At 42.7% G+C, this 23947-nt stretch overlaps 1 protein-coding gene and 1 pseudogene across 1 annotated transcript in view; one reads left to right on the top strand and one right to left on the bottom strand.

Moving 5' to 3' along the window:
- The window catches only part of ATRN (attractin), a 164307-nt gene that overhangs the window by 112493 nt on the left and 27867 nt on the right, over positions 1–23947 (top strand). Inside the window, exons 24-25 of the mRNA XM_021689144.1 lie at positions 1683–1840; positions 22479–22540. Of these exons, the coding sequence (XP_021544819.1) occupies positions 1683–1840; positions 22479–22540 (220 nt within the window). The remainder of the gene's footprint in view (positions 1–1682; positions 1841–22478; positions 22541–23947) is intronic.
- On the bottom strand, positions 8617–9185 carry LOC110579484 (annotated as a pseudogene).

Here is a 23947-nt window from a genome sequence, read left to right as displayed (position 1 = left end):
CAGACAGATGGGTTTGAAACCTACTTTTGCCACTTACGACCTGGGAGACCTTGAACAAGTGTCAAAACCCGTCTCTAGACCTTAGCGTTATTTGTCACAAAGAGAAGACAGCAATACTTACCTCCTAGAATTGTTGTGTCGATTGAATCAGGTCATACAGGCATGCGCCTCCGGTCGTGTCAGGCTCAGTGCACGCTCACCCCCCCCCACCCTGCTGCCCATGACATTAGCTGCAGCCCTGCTCTGGCGCTCCCACCGTCGGCCCCGTCCAGGCCTCAGAAGTGAGAAATGGAAATATTTAGAATGAGATCTTGGTAGGTACAGGGAGGTGTAATTTGGGAATTGAATCGAGCTCTAAGAGCATAGTGTTTGCTCTCTTGTCTATCTTGCTACGATTCACTGAAGACCATCTGGGCAGAAGATGTACTGAGGAAGTGACAGGCGGGCCTGATGTAGCACTTACAAACGTAGCTCGACAGACCCGACAGACGTGGGTTTGAACTCTGCCCGTTACCAACCGTGCTGAACTGTGCGGTTGGGCAGATTAAGCTTTCTGAGCCGGTTTGCTCGTGGATACAAGGGATGGTAGAAACACCTAGCCATGCACAGCATAGTGAGACTGAAATGAGACAATAAAAAAGTAGTCCGTGTAGTGCTTGAAACCCAGCAGTTTCTCACTGGATGGTAACCGTGCTTCCTTATCGATTCTCTTCCAGTATTGATTTTTGGTCAAAACACAACCAGTTAGACTGAAACAAAATTAAGCATTACCTTTGCACATCTTATGTTTCTCATCTTTTAAGATTGTGTGGAATTCAGAAAAGGTTCTGAAACTTGCAGTGAGGAGACACTTTTAAGAAAAAAGTCTGAATTGTCAGAACATTGGGAGAAGGGCAACATCTCTGAGCATGTGAATGCTTTTCAATGATTGTCTCAATGAGGACCCAGCAGTCTGGGCTCCAGTCACAGTATTTAATGCAGACATGCTAAAAATCTATTTTACGAATCTTTGTAGACACCAGAATTCCAGGCTGAGGGAGAAAATGGAATGTTGAAGGACTGTTTGGGAATAGCATGAATTTATACCAGATTGGGGGGATTTAAATACAGTGGTAGCTGATAGCAGAAGGGACTGGGTGACTCCTTCCCTGCTGCTGTTGAGACATGAGGTCACTGCTAATTAGGAAGTGAGAGGTTGATCAGTGTCCCTGGTTTGGGGATCAGGAGCACTGACAAACAGGTCTAAAAGGGATATGCAAAGCAGTTGGAAGTGCTACATGCAGAATGAAAGTCATTGCTTGTTAGTAGGATTCTACTGGTATCTGTATTTTCACAGCTAGGTGTCGGCTGTTTAAGTGGAGAGGAGCCGCAGAGACTCCTGGCAGAACTATTCTGGTTAAGGGCACAGCCTTGTGTATCAGCCTTCCCACTGCAAATCTCAGCTCTGCTTCTTGCTGTGTGTGACCTGAACCAAGTTACTTAATTTCTCCAAACCTCAGTTTCCTGATCTGTAAATGAGAATAGTAAGAATTGTTGTTAGAATTAAATGAGCTTGTGCTCTTACAGGCTATTCCTGGAACGTAGTAAGGGTTCAGTAAATGCTAACTGTTGTCATTATTAATGAAGGCAGATTCTGTCCCCCCAAAAAAGACCCTTGTATTTCATTCTTTTCTTCCTGACAGCTGGAACCCAGGCTGGAGAAGAGATGCCTGTTGTTTCAAAAACCAACATTAAGGAGTACAAAGATAGCTTCTCTAATGAGAAGTTTGATTTTCGCAACCACCCAAATATCACTTTCTTCGTTTATGTCAGTAATTTTACCTGGCCCATCAAAATTCAGGTAAGAAGTACTTTTTGGTCTCAACCTGCAGACATAGCGAAATCTTTTCAGTGGAGACTAACTCCACTAATTTGGACCTTGAGGTAAATGAGGTGTATGATACTGCTCGGCCTTTGTGGTATCTGTGGCAAAGGAGTGCTGAGCCCATGACCACCATAAAGAAGGCTGTGGTAGGGGTGGCTTAAATCACTTAAAGAGAATTATAAGCCCTTTTGAAAGCAAGTTGGCGTGTAACAAGTTTGGCAGTTGCAGCCGGATTCATTTCTTCACTGAGCACTTCCCATGTAAAAGCCTGTAGAGCTTCAGTTCTGGAATGAGTCAGGTGGGTATACATGAACCACACTGATGAGAGCCCGAGTGTGGAAGGTGTCATATGGCAAGATGCTGCAGCTGCTGTCAGAGTGTAAAGATAGGATGGAGTGGAGTGAGCGGCCGCGTAAGGTTGCATGCGCGAGCACAGGCCCTGTGTGAGTCCTGGCCTCTCCTACACAGATCACATAGCCTCTCCACATCACAGAGTTTTGTGTATGTGACCTGAAGGCAGGTCACCTGCTGCTGCCGCCGATGTTATCAACTTCCACCCTTTTCTCAGTTCACAGGGGATCCATGGACTCCCTCTTATCTAAGACCCATGGCCTCATTTCTGCTCTCTGTCATCTGCCACTGTGTCCTCCAGGCCTTGCCTGAGTACTTTTCGATTTTACCCCCTCTGTTTTGGGTGAATGTGGAATCCAGGGCAGGGTGGACCTTCAGGGACTGGTGCAGCGTTAGCCATAGAAACATGGTCACGGGCCTGGTCTGAGGCCGTTTGCTGACTCTCAGAAGCAAGTCGTCACTGATCAGTTAGGGGGGGCTTGAAACCGAGTCCTGGTGATTGTGTGTTCATGTCTTGGGACTGTGACTAAAGAAGAATCTTTCCAGAAGAATCTTTTCATTCCTGGAATGTGGGGATAGGCTCTGTGTTGTTTTTTTCTCACCAACTGCTTCCCTTTCTCTGTCTAGCTGGTCCACCCATGTGTTCATCCTCTAGTCTGCTCTTCCCTTTGATCTTACACACACTCTGCTTCCCTCCTCAGCCAGCCTTCTCTAGTGTTGGCTCCCTGTTTGTGCTTCCTCTTACCCACTCATCCAACAGCCTTCCGCGGTGCCTCCTTCCCTCACCACGTCCTGAAACTGTTGTGTCTTAGCGGACGCCAGTCACCAAATTCTCCAGTCTCCTCTCTTTCTCAGAGTGATTGGAGTCGCTGTTTTTCTTGCTTTCCTGGTCCTTTCTTTCCCTGATTCTCTGGCCAGGCTCTTTAGGGAATCTCCTTCCTTAAACATTGAGGTTGTCTGGGAATCAGGCATTGGTTCTCTTTTGTCTTCATCCCACACAGTTTCCCTGGGTAATTCCATCCCGCTTAAAGGACTTACGGTGCTTTCTTTTTTTTTTTTTTTAAAGATTTTATTTATTTATTTGACAGAGAGAGAGACAGCGAGAGAGGGAACACAAGCAGGGGGAGTGGGAGAGGGAGAAGCAGGCTTCCCGCCGAGCAGGGAGCCCGATGCGGGGCTCGATCCCAGGACCCTGGGATCATGACCTGAGCCGAAGGCAGACGCTTAACGACTGAGCCACCCAGGCGCCCCCGGTGCTCTTTCTGTACGGGTGGTTCTCAGTTCTGTCTCCAGCCCAGCTTCTCCTTGCGCTCCAGACCAGTATTCTCGGTCGCTGCTTAGACATCTCTAACTGGACAATCACAAGCTCCTGCTGTCGGCACGTAGTCGTTCTTGTGACCTTAGCCCCAAACCCCATGCTTCCTTTCTCTGAATGACACCACCATTCATCTAGTTTTCTTTTGCTGTCCTTGTTGCTTTTTTGTATCAAGGTTAAACTAACCTTTAATAATTATAAATTGAGGAGATTTCTTCTCATTTCTGGAAGAGATTATATGAGATTAGAATTATGTGAACCTGGAATACTTACTTAATAGATCTCCCTTGTAAAATCATTAGTATTTTTTATTTGTGGAAGTTTTTTTTAACTGTTGATTCAACTTCTTTAAAAGTTGTAGGATATTTTGGGTTTTCTCTTTCTGTTTCAGTCATTTAAGATAATTTTTTCTAGGCATTAATTTATTTCATTTTTTCAAATGTATTGACACAAAGGTATTCACGCTATTCTTTAATCTTTGCAGCATCTGTGCTTAAGTACTGAATCATATACTTAAAAATACTTAAAACAGTAAATTTTATCTTAAATATTTTTGACCCAATTATAAAAATCTTTATTTTTTTTTAAGATTTTATTTATTTATTTGTCAGAGAGAGAGCACAAGCAGGGGGAGAGGCAGAGGCAGAGGGAGAAGCAGGCTCCCTTGAGCAAGGAGCCTGATGCGGGACTCGATCCCAGGACCCCGGGATCATGACCTGAGCCGAAGGCAGACGCTTAACTGACTGAGCCACCCAGGCATCCCCAATTATAAAAAATTTTAAATAACACAGCAAGATTTTTTTTTGAAGATATAAACAAGCTTATTCTAAAATTTGTACAAAAAAGCAGAGCTTCTAAAATGGCTGTAACAGGTGTGGAAAAGAGGAATAATGTGGGAGGAATCACTGTACACAATGTTAAGGCTTACTGTTTAGCTACAGTAATCAGGACTTTGTGGTTATTGGTGGAGGGATAGACACAGATCAAGGAATAGAATAAAGAACGCTGAAACAGAACCACATAAATGTGTCCAACTGATTTTTGACAAAGGAACAAAGACAATTCAGTGGAAGAAGGATAGCCTTTCAAATAAGTGGTACTGGAACAATTGGACAACCATCGACAAATAAATGAACTTCGGCCTAATCATCACATCTTACACAAAATCAACTTATTAGGGATCACAGCCTTTTCCTTTTAAAGTGAAATAGCTATTTATTCAGCCTCTTGTCATGCCAAAATGTTTTGTGTATATACCACTATAATGCACGCCCTCTGTAACAGGCAAAATTGTACATCAAATTATATTTCATGTTACCTGATTATATAAAAATATAAAGTAAAAATGATTTATCAGTTCTGTTTAACATTACTAGTAAACAATTCAGCAGGAGCTACGAGATACAAATTTTTAGTAAAATATGACACAGGAAGAGCATAATGTAATTCTCACTTGTCATACTTTGTTATGAATATACAAAGACAACTTTTTAAAATATTGTGTTTACTAAGATTCTGGCAGTAGCTTTTTGTAACAAGACATAGCATACCAGACCTGCCACTCAACTTGTTTATGGTAAGTCTCAGCTTCAGTATGAAGCTGTTTAAAAAAAAAAAAATCAAAAGCCTGTTTTTTTAAATGATTTTATTTATTTATTTGAGAGAGAGAGCGAGAGAGAGTGCAAGTGCACAAGCAGGGAGGAGGGGTAGAGGGAGAAGCAGACTCCCCGCTGAGCGGGGAGCCTCATGCAGGACTCAGTCCCAGGACCCTGGGATCATGACCTGAGCTGAAGGCAGACACTTAATGACTGAGCCACCCAGGCACCCCAAAAGCCTTGTGGGGTTTTTTGTTTGTTTGTTTGTTTGTTTTACATGCTAGGTATCTTGGCAAGTATGCCATTAAATACAGCAAGGAATAAGGAGTTAATAAAAGCTAAACATTACAACCTAAACCAAATTCCAAACAAAAATAACTATCACTGGTTACAAAAAATATTCCTGACTAGTTAAAACCTAACACTATAAAACATGCATTTTAGAATTTTTGGCAATCAATTTCAAAAAGTACCAGTATCTGTTTGAAATGATTCCCTTCCAAAGTCAAAGTGTAGTCAAAATTAATTCAAACGTTATAACACTTCCTAATGCTAAAAAACATTCAGCATTACTGAAGTGGAGGTAAATTCCAGAGCCTTTGGGGCTCTGTCATTCTGCAAAGGCCTATTTCTCTGGTTCACTTAAAGTAGCAAACGACAGAGTCCAAGGATGTCTGATGGCAAGAGTGCTGTACCCAGCTCTGCCCTCCCCATGAAGCATGGCTACTGTGTTTGCAGAAGTAGGATGTGTGAGGATAAAAAGCATGCTCTTCTGCTAGCTGAAGAGTTAGCAGCCCCCCCCGCAAAAGCTCCTTCCCCAGGTAAATAAAAGTATAGAAGGGGGAAAATTAAAATACATTTATCTATAGAGTAAGGATTTTGAAATATCAATGTGATCCCTATTTCAAAAATGTTATCTAAGACTCTACTTTCAGGGATCATTTCTATAGTTTGTTACAAAAATGTTCTCTAGAGTCACCTGATCATTTCTGATTATACCTTAATGATGTATCCAGATTCAACTTCTGTTAATTTATCATGAGATACTTCTAGTCAGCAATGTTAACTTTATCCCCAAATATCTTTTTTTTTTTTTAAGATTTTATTTATTCATTTGAGACACAGAGATACAGAGAGAAAGAGAGAGCATGAGCAGGGGAAGAGGCAGACAAAGAGGGAGAAGCAGGCTCCCCGCTGAGCCAGGAGCCCAATGTGGGGCTCGATCCCAGGACCCTGGAATCATGACCTGAGCTGAAGGCAGACACTTAACCATCTGAGCCACCCGGGCACCTCTATCCCCAAATATCTTAACCACTAGCACAACTTCAGTGTAATATCTCCCGGAGTTGTTAAGCACTGGAAGGGAAAAAAATAGATGTTCAAGCAGCAGGCAACAATTATGGCCCTTTCACACAGTGGCATCCACGTGGCTACTGAATAGTCCAGGACTAATTCTAAAAACAGGAACATTCATGCATTTTAGTAATTATGTCCTAATTCTTACAGTTGAAATTTCCTTAGACATTGCACTTTCTTTATAAAGGAATCCTGATTTTTCTTGTTATGACCAGTCAGGACTTAAACTTGCAGCCATCTTTTTCTCCTTATCCTGTTTTTTATCCTGCTTTTTCTGTTTTGCTTTTTCTTACTGTTACTTTTTCTTTTTTTTTTTTTTTTTTTAAGTTTTTTTTTTTTTGCGAAAGAGAGAATGAGAGACAAGAGAGCATGAGAGGGAGGAGGGTCAGAGGGAGAAGCAGACTCCCTGCTGAGCAGGGAGCCCGATGTGGGACTCGATCCCGGGACTCCAGGATCATGACCTGAGCCAAAGGCAGTCACTAAACCAACTGAGCCACCCAGGCGCCCTTACTGTTACTTTTTCTCATTCTTCACTGCTTTTCTTCTTTTTTGCCCATACCTCCTCAATATAATCTGATTCTGATAAGGACTCCGGTGATAAAGGTTTATCTTCAGGATACATCTTTTTTTTTTAACTGAGTCCTTTCGTGTCCTTTTCTTTCTCAGTTGCATCCTTTGACTTTTTTTTTTTTTTAACACTTTTTAAGATTTTTTTTCATCCACACAATGTTTTTCTTTTTATTCAACTATAAGCAAACAGCAGAATTAACACAATAATCCGCAACTCCAGATCGGCTTTTCTATAGACAAGACTTCCACAGACACAGACTTAGGGATTTCTGACAGTGGCCTCATGCAGCCCTGCAGCTCATCTAGATGGCTGTGTCTTTTTTTTTTTTTTTAAGATTTTATTTATTTATTTGACAGAGAGAGAGAGAGCGAGAGCAGGAACACAAGCAGGGGGAGTGGGAGAGGGAGAAGCAGGCTTCCCGCCGAGCAGGGAGCCCGATGTGGGACTCGATCCCAGGACCCTGGGATCATGACCTGAGCTGAAGGTAGACGCTTAATGACTGAGCCACCCAGGCGCCCTAGATGGCTGTGTCTTAATTACAAAGCCACTTTCCCTGTTGCTCTTCCCAGTACTGCTCTTCAGAGGAGCTAGAACAAGACACTGATCCCTAGTAATATAGTCCGAGATGTACCACGTTGGGGGTTAGTGCACACGCCAGCCTCTGGCTGTCTTGGTGAGAGACACAGCCGTGAAAACACGACCCAGAAGTGCCCTCATGCACAATTCCAGACTCAGGCTCACAAAGCAGAGGCAATGAATCTTTTTTTTTTTTTTTTTAAACCTCCCTTAAAGATTCTTTGACACTCTGCTCTATTACTATAGACCTGGTCTTTTTACCTGAATTTTTATTTCTTTAAATTCTGGTTTGCGGGCGCCTGGGTGGCTCAGTTGGTTAAGCGACTGCCTTCGGCTCAGGTCGTGATCCTGGAGTCCCGGGATCGAGTCCCGCATCGGGCTCCCTGCTCGGCAGGGAGTCTGCTTCTCCCTCTGACCCTCCCCCCTCTCATGTGCTTGCTCTCTCTCATTCTCTCTCTCTCAAATAAATAAAACCTTTAAAAAATAAATAAATAAAAAAAAAAATAAAAATAAATAAATAAATTCTGGTTTGCTATTCTTATATTAAGAATTGATGACCCCGGGCGCCTGAGTGGCTCAGTTGGTTAAGTGACTGCCTTCGGCTCAGGTCATGATCCTGGAGTCCCGGGATTGAGTCCCGCATCGGGCTCCCTGCTCGGCGGGGAGTCTGCTTCTACCTCTGACCCTCCCCACTCTCATGCTCTCTCTCTCTCATTCTCTCTCTCTCTCTCAAATAAATAAATATTAAAAAAAAAAAGAATTGATGACCCCAACACAGTACCAAAATATCCTCCAAAATAGCGTTCAAATGTGATCAAAACGTAAACGGGGGCGTGACCCTCTAGAATTATAAAGGATAGGCAGAAGGAAAAGTCACTCTAAACCATTATCTGATTGCTCAGGCCTCACCTGAGAAATCTACATGCATCACTGAACTGGAGAACACTGGTTGAGACTTCCAGGACGGTTTCTGTTTCCTAGCATTCCGCTACTTCCCAGACAGCTGCTCACAGAGTTTGGGCACATAGTCATCCCATTCCGCCTGGTAACACGTACCAGCCACCGGTGGCCCAAGCTCGTACTTCTTGTGGAAAGATGCCACTTTGCATTTGCCCCAGGGGTCTCCAGATCGGTTGCTGAAGATGGGCTCGTCACACTTCAGTGGCCCATTCTGTTCATAAACCAGCCAGACATAGCGGTGAAGGCCTGTGTCAGATCTATCTGGAGGCCCAGAGCTGACATAATTGGATAGGACTCTGCCACTGCTGATGTCGTTGCCCTTCATGTTGACCACCAGAAAATGGTGCCATTCCCTGTATTTGGGGTCCTTCCTGCTGGGAGCATCCAGATCTATCAGGACCAAGGTGTAGAGTTTACCTGGAACAAGGCCATCCCACACAGAGTGGCAGGCCAGTTCTTAATTTGGGTGGGTGTCAGCACTTTGACCAGCTTGTCGACCTCTGTCCTGATGTATTTGACCTGCAGTGCATGCTGCAGCCACTTGTCCACTTCCTGCAGGCTCAAAGGCCCGGACCACTTGCTGAGGTCCACCGGCATTGTGGAGCCGAGCTGGGCAGACAACGGGGAAGAGTCTCTGCAGCCTGGGAACAGTCCTGCAGCACCGACTCCCAGCAGTCTGCAAACTGGCCACAGTTTTGAAGATTTTATTTATTTATTTTATATCATGGAGTAACACAGCAATAAGAAGAAACAAACTATTGATACAACAATTTGGATGAATCCCAAGAAAATTTTGCTGAGTTGGGGGCAGGGATCTTAGAAATTTACATACTGTATGATTCCATTTCTATAACATTTAAAAGTTAAAATTTTTGACCAGAAATACAGATATATCTACTGAAGTTTCAACTTTTTCTGATTTTTCCTGATTGACCTCAAGAACCTCTTTTAAAAGCAGTCATCTGGGGGCGCCTCAGTGGCTAAGTCAGTTAAGTGTCTCTTAATCTCGGTTCAGGTATTGATGTCAGGGTGATGAGTTCAGGCCCTGTGTTTAAAAATAAATAAATAGGACGCCTGGGTGGCTCAGATGGTTGAGCGTCTGCCTTCGGCTCAGGTCATGATCCCAGGGTCCTGGGATCGAGTCCCGCATCGGGCTCTCTGCTCCTTGGGAGCCTGCTTCTCCCTCTGCCTCTCTCTCTCTGTCTCTCATGAATAAATAAATAAAATCTTTAAAAAATAAATAAATAAATAAATAAATAAATAAATAAATTCACCTGATTGGGTCAGGCCCACCCACACTCAAGGGGAGGGATTATAGAGTGTACACAACACCAAGGTAAAGGGAGTATTAGGTGCCAACCAGGGATTTAGGTTGTTTGACCCCATAAAGGTTGAACTCTAGGCTCCAGTCAGACAATTTCAATTTGGTAACATCTAACACTATCCAATTTTATAAAATACTTGATTTGAGGTCTAGTAAATATTATTTCTTGGCTTGTTTTAAGTTGAGATTATTTTCATACTGACATACCTTATTATTTCTGAATCTGATTGAACTTCAGACTTTGTTGTGTATAGCTGAAAAATGATTAACATTTTTAAGATTCTTAGTGAAAATCTTAACTTATACTGCTGACATTTTTCCCATTTGAAAAGAGGGCTCTGTGCCTATAAACAGGCTCTTATGCTGGAGATAGTCGTGCTGTTGCCAATGCTGAGTTCTAGTTTTTTTCCTCCCAATACTCTGTTGCTCCACCCTCTGAAAGCCACTGAAATGGTTTTAGAGCATTTCCTTCTAGAGGGATCTCTTCCCCACACTTACTTTTTTAAAGTACTAATTTTAAGTTTAAGAGTCAAAGAGATGTTGATTTGCTGCTTGATTTTCGGGGGCTCTTTACCTGGGCTAGATCACTTACTTGAATAAGATCCACTTAAGAAAGCTGTATTCAGGAGCACTTTCGAAAATAAACTATGGCATGCTCACCACTTAGCTTGCCAAGCTCTCCTTGAACAAGCAGGTAAGTTCTGTTTGAACTGTGTCTTTTTGCTCTTTGGTACAACTAACTGTAGTATTTGCCGGCAGCATGACTAGATCTGTGACATTGTGTGTTCTCGGTGTCTTCACACGACACCGGATCTCTGTACTTGGGACCGTATGTGGGGGTGTGCGTGTGGAGGGCTGAGCTTGCGTCTTCCTGGGCACATGAAGTGGCGTGCTCAACAGAGGGGGCTTTGCCTTTCTGTACTGCTCTTAATCTCAGAGCCTGAGCTTTCCTAGATGTAGTTCGCTCTTAAACACACCCATGCACACTTAGAGACTATCCAGATTCAGTATAAATGTAGAGACTCATTGAAGGGAGAGAATAGAGTGCAGCGTAGGCCATTTGGTTAAATTTTCGTATGGCTTTCAGTGCAGGCAAAAGCCTTTTTGTCTCTGACTCTCATTTTTTAAAGCAAAATAACTGAGGAAATCTAGTTCTCTACTCAGAATTCACGTAAACCTTGGTGCTTTAAAAATGGTAACGTTAAACTCAAGTTCCTTCACTCTGAACCAATCCCAGGATTCTTTTCCATAATTAGGAACAGATCAAAACCTATAACTGCTGAGGGAATTTGAAACCCAACTATAAAAATCTTTGTAGATGCAGTTTAAAATAAAAAAAAAAAAACCACCCAGATTGAGAAAGGCCTTGTGTGCGGGAGGGTGATGGGTGTGTTGGGGCCGGTTGTGTCTGTTTTCTGGGGAGTTGCTCCTGTGGGTGAGTGCCCCTCCCTCAGCTTTGCTTTTTTTTTTTTTTTTAAAGATTTTATTTATTTATTTGAGAGAGAGAGAATGAAAGGGAACACATGAGAGGGTATAGGGTCAGAGGGCAAAGCAGACTCCCCGCCGAGCAGGGAGCCCAATGTGGGACTCGATCCAGGGACTCCAGGATCATGACCTGAGCCGAAGGCAGTCGCTTAACCAACTGAGCCACCCAGGCACCCAGCCTTTGCTTTCTGAAAGCGATCCTGAGTGTCCTTGCCAGTAAGCAAGGACTCAGCTGGCATAGCCATGCCCATGGTTTGGGAGGGTAGGTATTCAAGATAGAGAATGGACAGGCAGACGTTTTGTGTGAGGTGGGGAGGTGGGAGGTGAAGCTGGGGTTTTGGCTTGTTACTGGCTCTGCAACAGAGGTTGTTATTGTGATGTGGAACTAATATTAAAGCCCTCTCCACGCTGGGTGTTTCATCTGCTGGTTTATGTAAGAGGCTAGTGTTCACAAGCAAAGGCAACACAGAATTTGTATTGAGAACTGAGCATTCATTTAGACTTTAGAGTTATGTTTATGGGTGCTAACAGGATTGCTGTCCTAAGCAAAGGACGTATGAAACTTTTATTGACTCATATACTTGTTTTGGTAGCCGTGTTATTGAGATATAATTCACATACCATACAATTCACCCATTTAAAGCACACAATTTAGTAGTTTTTAGTATATTCACAGAGTCGTATAGCCGTGACCACAATCAATTTTAGAATATTTTTATCACCCCAAAAAGAAATCCTGTACTCATTAGCAGTCACTGCCCGTTCCTTCTTCTCCCTAGACCCTGGCAACCACCAGTTTACTTTCTATCACTATAGATTTGCTTATTTTGGCATTTCATATTAATTGTATTACATAACATATGGTCCTTTGTGACTGGCTTCTTTCACTTAGCGTAATGTTTTCAAGATTCATCCATATTTAGTATGTTTGAGTTCTTAACTCCTCTTAAGGATCGAATGATATTTTATTGTCTGGATATGCCACATTTTGTTTATCCATTCATCTGTTGATGGATACTTGGGTTGTTTTCACTCTTTGGCTATTACGAATAATGTCAGGTACACTTTTAATGTTTATATTTCTTGTATAATAATGGTGATGATGTATGTACATACCTCCTGGTGTTAGGTATCTGTGCCGTAAGAATTTTAAAGAATTATAAAGCTATGAAATACATTTAGAACTGAACTACTCAAAGTATAAATCTTTCTTTCTTTATTTCAAAGTGGCATTTAAGGTTCTTGTACTACCTTGTGGTTTTCATTAGGATCATTATTTATTACTCCTTCTTCTTGAAAGCCTCTTCTCTTCCCCTTTTCACCCATGGCTTTGGCTGTTTCTTCTTAGTTCTTCAGTATCATTGCTCCCTTGAATTTCCTCTGGACCCTTTCTCCCTGGACAGTCTCATCCACACCATCGGTGAATACCACCTATGGCTGGGAAGTAAATCTCCATCTCTAGCAGATCTCTCTCCCAGGAGGCTTCCTTTAACATCTTCCTTTAACATCTGCTCACTCAGCCGACTTTGTGGCCCAAAGCAGCAGCCTTGAATGGACAGGAGGAGCTGTGCGATGCTGGGTGGCAGGCTGTGCCCCCGTGCTCCTGGGAGCCCTGGGAGGAGAGGGGAGTGTCCCGTGCTGCCTGAGTCTGAGGATGGGCAGTACCAGAGCTGAGTCTCAGGAGCATGAGGTGGGGGAGTAGGGGTATTTGGGGTGGGGAAAGGGCATACCCAATCACCTTCAAGAACTACCGGGAGTTTCACAGACGTGAAGGGGCAGTGCTATGAGCAAGGTGCTGGAGAACTAAGCGAAAGCTGTCGGGAAGAGACTGGAGGTTTCGGCTGAGGGCTTAGAACTATAGCCTGAAAACCACTGGGAGTCGTTGAAATGTTGTAAGCCAAGAAGCGACCGAAGATCGGTGTTTTCAGAAAAGACCCCTCTGGCAGCAGTTGGGAGGGTGGATTGGAAGGAGCTGGACCTGAGCTGGGGAGTCCAGGTGGAATTCTTGTTTAGAAACCCAGGGGAGATGGGGCGCCTGGGTGGCTCAGTCGTTAAGCGTCTGCCTTCGGCTCAGGTCATGATCCCAGGGTCCTGGGATCGAGCCCCGCATCGGGCTCCCTGCTCCGCGGGAAGCCTGCTTCTCCCTCTCCCACTCCCCCTGCTTGTGTTCCCTCTCTCGGTGTGTTTCTCTCTGTCAAATAAATAAATAAAATCTTTAAAAATCTAGGAAAAAAAAAAAAAAAGAAACCCAGGGGAGGGGTCCATCAGGTGACCCTCAGGTGTATCCCATAGCAACTTTCTTTCCTCATCTGTGCCTCCACAGCTCTAGGCTCATCTGGCTTTTCACTCTACAGAGATTTTCCTTAAGGGCAAGGACAATGTCTTACATTTCTGTGTCCTCAGTGTCACAGCATAGTGTTGATCAGTGGTAGACATGTCACAGATGTGTACTAGACGGATGTGTAGTTGTAGGTACGGGAGCTTTTGGGTTGGTATCAGAACTTTGTTCTTTTTTTGTTGCAACTTTTGCACCTTTTCTAAAAGGTACTGACAGCTTTTTCTGATATTATCAGAATGATTGCCGACCAGGGCTAAGGTGCTAGCTGGGGTTGGAGACCAAGAATTTGTCATCCCAGTCTGCACAGTCTGGTGTTAGGGGATTGAATTGTTCTAGCATGTTGTCAGAAGAGTTGAGAGGTAGAAGAAAAGAAAGGGATGAGGACACAAACATCCTAATTTTACAAAGAGGGTAGTTAAGAGGTACTATATATACTGAAATATTTAAGAATGAAATGATAGGAGACCTGGGATTTGCTTCAAAATAATACGATTTTGGGGAAAGTGGGTAGCGTATGCATGAAACAAGACTGGCCTTGAGCTGGTAATTACTACACGTGGGTGATGAGCACATTGGGTTCATAATATTCTCTCTACTTTTTAAGAAGTTTTAAATTCTGTAATAAAAAATTGGAAAAAAAGATAATACAGGTGATAGAAAAAAGATAATAAAGGTCCACCTTATTATTTAACCTCCTGAAGGTAGCCTCAGCTGGGCCTATAGCCTAAGCTAGCTGAGACCTTAGCACATCTAGGCCAGCTGGGATGTATCTTGGAACTGACCTTCTCTTTTTACTTTGCAGGAAGTGCACAGCATTTTACTAAGGTTTTACCAGTTATTGACTGCTGTTGGGCAGTCTCTAGAACAGTCAGGAGTCAGGGACAAAACCCTGTCTAACACGCCTCCCCTGGTGAAATGGCGAAGGGAGCTTCCCTGGGAGCCACTGACTTCACCTCCAAGCAGGGGTGCATTAGAGGCCTGAGGGCTCCTCCCCACGGGCTGTGAGGACTGGGACGCTGCCTTGCAGCGGGCCACACTGCATTACCTCCTGCGCCTACAGCTGCCTATGGGTAACAGGCACATCCTTTCCCTGTGTCCAAGGGTGTTCTGTGCATTCCCGTCTCTGTTAGCATCCTTCCAGCACCATCACCCTCAGAAAAATGACACCAAAACCGACAGAGGAACTAAAAACGATGATGTAACTAGACTGGAAAGGGCAAGTGGGGATGGTGGCCTCAGTCACCTTCCATTATAGTAGGAAGTCAGTAAGTGATGCCTAAAATGGTTAAGTCAAGAAATAGCAAATTTTTTAAAAAACTTATTAGTGATTAAAAGGTAACCCTCAAAGAACTGAAAAGAAACCTAAATAAAGGTGGGGGCCAAAGAGAGAAACCTTAAGGAGAAGACGTAGGGAGCAGGAACCATTGCTTTGCATGATTAGCTATTTGGCCCTTGTAGGTATTTCAACCAAGTATATGTAGTTCTTTTTTTTTTTAAAGATTTATTTATTTATTTGAGAGAGTGAGAATGAGAGAGAGTACATGAGGGGGGGAGGGTCAGAGGGAGAAGCAGGCTCCTCGCTGAGCAGGGAGCCCGATGCGGGACTCGATCCCAGGACTCCAGGATCATGACCTGAGCCGAAGGCAGTTGCTTAACCAACTGAGCCACCCAGGCGCCCCTCAACCAAGTATATGTAGTTCTTAATGATTTTTAAATTATTAATGATCATGATAAGGTGGAATAGGAGTTCTAGAGAGTGGTGGAAGTAATGGCTGGAAGGATATGTAGGGAAGTGAGTACAGAGCAGTATTGAGCTGGGAGGTTAGGCGTGCACAGATGGTGAGTGTTAGCTTGCACGTCAGGAATGAGAGTGGTTCAGTGGAATTAACTCTGACCAGAGCCTGGGTATACAGTTTCTGTGCCAGCACAAACCAGCATTAGGTGGGTAGTGTGTGAGGCCAGTTGATGGGCACCGGGATCAAGTACAGGGCCCGTGGTCTCAGCAGAGTTCCATATAGAACTTTGGTTTGTTTTTGTTTTGTTTTAAAGAAAATTATTTTGGTTTGTTTCTTGTTTGTTTTAGTGTTCCTTTATTCTTTATTCTTTTTTGAAAAATTCCAATATAGTTAACATACAGCATTAATATTAGTTTCAGGTGTACAATATTGTGATTCAGCAATTCCATACATCACCCTGTGCTCATCACAACCGGTACACTCCCTAATCCCCGTCACCTCTATCCTCCATCCCCCCCGCCCCCCTCCCCTCTGGTAACCATCAGTTCTCTATGTTAAGAATCTGTTTTTTGGTTTGTCTCTTTTTTTTCTTTGTTTTGTTTTTTAAATTCCACAATAAGTGAAATCATATGGTATTTGTCTTTCTCTGACTGACTTATTTCACTTGGCATCATACCTTCTAGATCCATCCATGTGGTTGCAAATGGCAAAATTTCCTACAAGAAAGGTTTTTTGTGTCACAGCAAAACTCAAGGAGGCAGTGGCAGTAGGCCCAGGTTAGGATGGTCATAGAGTCTTCTGTCTTTGACACAGCTGAGGCCTGAGTGGGAAGCTGTCTGTAGACAGGCCTGAGTTCTTATGGGAGGATCTGTTCTTTCCTGGCTTCCAGCCTTGCAGTTCCAGAACTATGCGGCAAGGTTGGCATGGTGAAGCCAGGAGCCCAGATGGCAGCCAAGGCCACTTTGGCCCTCTCAGGTCCTGAAGTGAGATCTTCAGCGTCTGCAGAGCATCTTCTCTTGGGGAGAGTCGAAGAGCAGAGGGGCCCTGGTCTTGACTGGCTCCCAGACCGGGCAGAGTTGAGCCCTGGTGAAGCTGTTGGCCTCAGGAGCCATGGGAGCCCCCGACAAGGATTCTGCCAGGTACACACAGACCTTGGGTTTTCTCAGAGCCTGACAGGTGCTGCCACGAGCTGGCCATCTCTACTTCTCAGGGGGGCCAGCTGTCCTTTCCCATCCTCTGCCTGTCTTGTGTGTTCATAACAGTGAAGATTATTCTTGGTGGAGAAGCTAAATGCAAACTAGAGGTCCCTCTCTCTCTTTTCAAACCTTCTGTATTAAACAGTAGTCGTTCCCTATCAGTTCAGTATCATTTATCCATTTGTTCACTTGTTTCCGAATACCTATTTTGTGGATTACACAAATGTTAGAAATGTTAGAAATGCAGTGTTAGAAATACAGATGTTAGAAAAAGAATTTGTTCTGTGGTAGTTGAATATAAGAAATGTGTCACTTTTTTTGTTTGTTTTAGAGCACCCTCCCTACCATAGATGATAAGAAACTCATTCCCAGAGAGCCCCATCCCCTTCTCTCAGGAAGTATAGAAACCTCAGGGCTTACTGGAGCCCAGAGATCTAGGGAGGGCCTCTGATTTGCATTCACTAGTCAGTGCTGCTCCGGGTACCCTGACTTACAGCCATCAGGTTTGTTTGAAGGCAGCTGTCCTCATTCTCATGTGTGACAAGCTTGGCCATGTGGGCACAGAATAATCAATGAGGCCGGAGAGCCTCCCCAGGCCTACCATGCAGTCCTCCCATATTCCTCGGCACTTTCAAAACTCTAGAACATCTTCTCCATTCCCTCCATTTCCTGGTTTCAAGGTTTGGGCCACGCCTCTCTGTTTTTCAAAGCACTACCCTCTCTTTCTCTACCCTCATCCTTCCCGTACACCATCCCCATGACACCCCTACCCCTGGAGAAGATCCAGTTTAATTTCTTTCGGAGCCAAACCTTCCAAGTAAAAATGACAACTTTTTTTCAGTGCAGTGCCTGAAACACTAAAGGAATTGTTCTGGGGAAGGAGCAGGGTAGATTTTGTCCTTAATTCCTTGTTTCACAGTTTCCTAAAGTACAGTCTTTAGACATTGGCATCAGAATCACCTGGGGAGTTTAAAGTTTGAGGAGTAGGAATAGAACCAGGATTTGCACTTTGTTGCAAGCTCTCTAGAGTTTGAGAATCATGGCCTAGTTCTTGGAATAAGATGGTGTTATTTGCTCTCTGGAGGTAGGTGTATCTGCCTCGGACGGCGGGGGGAGGGGTAGGGAATTGCCTTTCCATTCTTTTTCCTGCAACAATTAGAAAGTCAGAAGAGTACAGAAATCTTTTTTTTTCTAGGACATCACTGCATAGACAGCCACAGAATAAAGTGGAATATGACTGTCCCATGCCCTGAGAGGGAAGTGGGTCAGGCACTGAGAGTGTAGAGAAGAGAGAGCCAGTTCCCAGCGACTGAATGAGGAAGGGAGTGTTTGGGCTGGGCAGCGAGGGGCAGGGGGGCTCCACTGCAGATGGGTGGGCAGGGCGCTCTGGTGATGGAAGGACCAAGTGCAGTTAGAGCAACCTGAAAACACGTGTTTGGCTGAAGCACAGAATTAGTGCTTGGGAAATGCAGGTCCACCATATCCTACCCTAAGTCCTGGGGCTGGCTGGGCTTCTGAGTTTAGTTTGTCAGATTTATTTAACACACCAAGAAGGTCTCTGGGCAAGCACACTTTATTTATTTATTTATTTATTTATTTATTTATTTATTTATTTATTTATGGCTCAAGGTATGTTTAATGCAACAATGATTATAATAGAAGAAAAAAAATACCAGAGTAAGTTAAATATTCAAAGTTAGATTGAGTTATTTGTGACATAGGTATGTCTTGATATAAAATTATATTCATGATTTTTTTCTGAATAAAAGAAGATGTAAATCTATATGATTACATTTTTGAAAAAATCTAAAAAGGATTTCAATGAAATATTAAAATATTAATAAGTTTCTCAGAAGCTTCCTAAGGTTCATTTTTATTTTCCTTCCTCTTTTTCATCCCTGCTTTTAGATTATTCTGTAATGCTATGTGCATTGTACTCTTTTGTAATAGAAGTATTAGTAATTTTTTTCATTTTTTAGAAGTAGTTTTTACTTATTTATTTATTTATTTATTTATTTTTTAAAGATTTTATTTATTTGAGACAGAGAGAATGAGAGACAGACAGCATGAGAGGGAGGAGGGTCAGAGGGAGAAGCAGACTCCCTGCCGAGCAGGGAGCCCGATGCGGGACTCGATCCCGGGACTCCAGGATCATGACCTGAGCCGAAGGCAGTCGCTTAACCAACTGAGCCACCCAGGCGCCCCTTTACTTATTTATTTTTAAGTAAACTCTACACCCAGTGTGGGGCTAAAACTCATGACCTCAGAGCCAAGAGTCCCATGCTCTTACGGCTGCGCCAGCCAGGTGCCCCACACCTTAAGTAGTTTTAGAATTGCTAACCCATAATCTTCCGAGGAACAAATTCACTAACTAAAATGTGGGTGCATATTCATTTTTTATCTTCATTCTACCATGTATCATCAAAATCATGCTTTCCAAAGTTAGACCAGCTTTTTTCTTCCCCACTCCTCTGGTGTGGCTGGTTTTGTTGTTTATTACTAAAAGAGTTAAATTCATTTCTTGTTATTTTTATTCCATTTTGGGCTCCCCCACACCGTGGTTGATTTGAATTATTATTACTGTTATTTTTTGGTATGTGAAGTATTAGCATTGGGTTTTTTTCTTTTTCTTTTTTTTTTCCATTTTATTGATGTATAGTGAATATACAAAGATTTCACATATTTTCTTTATTATGTTCAGCTAGCCAGCATATAGTGCATCATTAGTTTTTAATGTAGTGTAAAAATAAAAATAAAATATAATGGACCTGGTGGGCTTAATACTGTAAATGAGGCATGGATCATGGCCACTTGTGTTCTACAGAATCTGTTTTTCAGTGTGGTGAAATTTTGCACATACTTTGTAGGAGTAAGTATAGGACACTGTAAAAAACAAACAAACGGGGAACAGTAAGTTAAATACAAGATCAACTCAATGCAACCCATATCTTTTTTTTTTTTTTTTAAAGATTTTATTTATTTATTCATGAGAGATAGAGAGGCAGAGGCAGAGGGAGAAGCAGGCTCCCCGCGGAGCAGGGAGCCCGATGCGGGACTCGATCCCAGGACCCTGGGATCATGATCTGAGCTGAAGGCAGATGCTTAACCGACTGAGCCACCCAGGCGTCCCCCAACCCATATCTTTTTAAATTTATCTTTTTTAAAATCGAAATTATTCAATGGCATAAAGTCAAGTAGCCTGTCAAAGCCTTGCTAGAAAAAAATATATCGTGCCCCACCCTTTCCCTGTTTCTGGGCAAGCACACTTTAATCAAACTTATTACTGAAAGTAAGGCAGAAGCAGGTTATGTAAGGGGACATAAATTCTAGGTTTGCTGGAGTGTGGGGAGTGATACCTACTATCTGTAATGACATTTTCTTCTTTGCAATAAGTATAGCTTACTATAGGAAGTCCCCATTATCTTCAGTGTCAGAAAAGCCATAAACACTTCAATGTCTGTTTTAATGTTTATTTTATAATAAATCATGAAAGAAAGGGCTGATCAAAATATTGTCTTGAAAAATGAAATTCAGGGGCGCCTGGGTGGCTCAGTCAGTTAAGCGTCTGCCTTCGGCTCAGGTCATGATCGCAGGGTCCTGGGATCGAGTCCCGCATCTCACATCGGGCTCCCTGCTGGGCGGGGGAGGGGGGAGCCCGCTTCTCCCTCTCCCTCTGCCTGCCACTCCCCTTGCTTGTGCTCTCTTTGTCAAATGAATAAATAAAATCTTAAAAAAAAAAAAGAAAAAAGAAGTTCACAGTTTGGACAATAAGCTCATCAGCCTGTCAATCAAAGATTAATCAACTGACATGGTGGGTGAGGTGTTGAACAAGACTAGACGTTTCTAAGTGGTCAGTCTATTCATAAACATTTTTCTGTTAGGACTTTTGCTTCCCTACAAAACCTTGTAACCGTGGAGACTTGGATGAATAACATTTAACAAAAGAAATCCCCTTTTAGAGTAATGTGAGTCTTGGGTAGCAGCCACCCTGGCAGCCAGTTTCTGTTGGTTCGTTGTGGTTTTGAATTAGACATGAACGTGGTGTGGCCCTGTGTCAGCAAGAAGTCAGGCTAATGGTTGTGATCCCAGCACTGCGGGAGTGTTACGTGGCACAGCGCACACAGACCCCTGGTAGTCTCGGAGGGTACAATTAATTAACATCCATACTTTGTGGCACCTGAAAGTGAGTAAAAGCATCTCAGGATCTGTTTAAGTCTAAACACTGAGGACATACTAATGCTTGAAAAGATTAAAATCTACAAACAGAATTGGATGGACTAGAATCTGTTTCCTTCTCATTCTTTATGTGTTGTAACCTGGAATCGTCATTCCTCAAGATCGAATAACCTTCTTTAAATAATTGTCCTTCTCCAGTCTTATTAAAAAGCTTTACGCAAGGACGGTGGCCGTAGTATTCTCAAGGAGTCTTCTTATTTGTGACTAGTTACTCTAAAAAATTAAGGAAAAGCAAAGAATGTGGGTTTCTCCTTACCTATGGCATAAAGTCTATGTTTCTTTGTATTTCTGATTCTAAATGGGCACAGAGAGACACAAGAACGGCAAATTCTATGCCCCATAATGTCCTAAGGCCTGAATAGGTAGTATTGGGACTTTATTTGTGGAACATCAGAAGGAAAATAAGACCATCAAAAAAGGCAAACACTGGAAACCTCTTCTGCCTCTTTGAGTCTGGCCATAAAAAGAACACAAAGCATTGAATTGTCCCAGTGCGGGGGCCTGGGTCTCGCACTTCTCTTGCATTACCATAGGATGGGAGCTGCTGCCTGACAAAGATAGGGAGTTGGGTGAGATTAGAAAAAGAAGCAGCTAATCATTTACTTCTCTGATTTTTGTCATAATTATTGTATGGAGCAACCATTGCCTTACTCAATAATTGTTTTAGTTACGGTACCATTGTCTCCCCAAGGAGGGCTATGTTCCCTTTAAAAAGGCAAGGAATATGCCGTAACATCTGGCTAATACTATGAGTATTATAGATAATAATAACATCACAGTTATCACACTTAGTAATAAATCCTGACATGCTCATTTTTTTCATGTTCTGATATCTCTGAAATCACGATGCATCTTACGGTCAATGATTTTTAACATATTTTGTCAGTATAATTGGCAGTGTTTTTTCTTGATAGTATATCAAATAATGCCTGTTTCAGTCAGTGGTGTCTTAGATGAACTACATAAGGGATTTTTTATATTCTTGGCATAAAAACTATTAATTGTGTGATAAAATTATTTAGGTTCCAACTGGTGTTATATTGACTATCAGATGATACTCAATGTAGTAAAATTTGAGATACAGTTAAAAAAAAAAAGGATACTATCCTGAAGTGAGTATTCACTGAGCATGTAAGTATCAAAGGGATGAAGGGCACAGATGAGACTCCCTGCCTCAAGGCAGATCCAGGAACTCCAGCTTGAAGCAAACAGGGAGAGCATTTTGTCCAGAGGAAGGCCCAAGGACGTAGCGAGCGACCTGGCTTGCCTGGCATTGGGGTTTTCACATTGGGAATCTGGGAAGTCTTCAAGGTCACACTAAAAGAACTTAGATCTGATGTCAAGAGCAGAGAGGTGGGCGCTCTAGGAGTTCATGTTGAAGCCTCAGGATATTACTTTTGGGTTGGCGGTTAAGCCAGGAAAGAAACTAAAGGGATGAGCCACTTTCCCTCAAGAAAAATAATTTCATTAATCTCTCCTTGAACATTTCAAGTGTGTCTCTTGAACTGAGAAGGCCGAGTTTGCCGGTGCTCCTGTGTAGCCTCCCTCCTCACGCTCCCTGTTTCTCCCTCACAGATCGCCTTCTCCCAGCACAGCAATTTTATGGACCTGGTACAGTTCTTCGTGACTTTCTTCAGGTAATTTCACTTCTACAAACCATACCTTCCCTTTTGATTCGGGTACTTAATCCCATTAATTATCAACGCATAGAAGATAATTGAGTAATCCTGTGTTGGTACAAGAGATCAAACTAACTTCATAGACCTTTCTGAAAAGTTACACATCAGTTGCAATAATGTAAATTCAGCCTAACCTGATAAATGAAAACATTTGCTTTGTACACTCCAGCTTTTCATGTACTCTGTACTAAAATGTAGATAATTTAGCCCTTCATATGGGGGAGAATTCGGGTTGAAACAGTACTTAATAATGATTACTAATCTGTGCTACAGATATGCTTCCTTTTGTTCAGGGATGATTCCGGTGATTATCCAGAGTTTTAAAGCTAAAAGTGACTTGGTAGGCTCTTGGGATTCTTTTCTTTTTATACCTTTTTTAAGTTTAATTTTATTTTTATGAAAATACTGTAGACACATAATTGAAAAAGACACGTACTCCAGGGCTCATAAGAGAAAGTAGCAGCATCCTGCCCCACACCTTCCCATCCTTCACTTCCCCCGAGTTTAAATTGTTTTAGCTATTTTTCATTTCTCTGTGCTTACACTATTTCTTGATTTTTCAGTTCAGTTTCTCTTTGGATGTCCCACTGTAGATGAGGATTTATTATCTCATGTAACCTCATCCACAGCTCCCCACACACCAGAGTGCAGACAAAATCCCCTTCCTTCCCCCTCGTGTCATAGAGTTACATCACAGTGCTTGCCTAAATCAGTGCTCCCTGTTTATGTTGTTCTAACTGTAAAACCCCCATTCACAGCTGAGTTGAACAATGATTGTACTTCCCCATTTTTGGGATGGAGTAATCACTCCTTTCGTACCCTAATTTTGGTTTTCTAATTGTTTGGTTTTTCTAAGAAGCTACCCGATTTTCCCTGTACTCTGACAGAAGTGAAAAATCTGTCTGTGGTCAAATACAAGCAGGCGCTCTCCTGGTTTTAGTTTCCCTTGGATTTCTGCATCTAGAACCCTCCAGCCTGCTGCTCCCAGGTGCACTAATTTTAAGGCCAGCTGCATGACTGTCAACTTGGGAATTTCTCTTGCCATCCTCTTATATTGAAATATAAGATATTAAATATAAGATCTTGTGTCTTCATCTCCCTGTTTATTTCCTCTTTTTAAGTGGGCACATTCTCCCGGAAGGTTTTTGAGAAAACGGGCAGGGGAGGTAACTTTTCTGTAACCTTCTTTGTCTGAAAATGTTTTAATTTTTACCCTCCCATTTGATCAAAAGGTTGCATACAGAATTCTAGTTTGGAAATCATTTTCCATTAGAATTGAGAAGGCATTATGCTGTTTCTTCTAGCTTCTAGTATTAATATTGAGAAGGCTATTGCCGTTATAATTCCCACTCCGTGTATGAGATC

The sequence above is a fragment of the Neomonachus schauinslandi genome, chromosome 10 (genome assembly GCF_002201575.2).
Source record: "Neomonachus schauinslandi chromosome 10, ASM220157v2, whole genome shotgun sequence".
Classification (NCBI taxonomy): Eukaryota; Metazoa; Chordata; class Mammalia; order Carnivora; family Phocidae; genus Neomonachus; species Neomonachus schauinslandi.
Note: the sequence above shows the minus strand (reverse complement) of the source record. Positions and strands in the feature narration are given on the sequence as shown.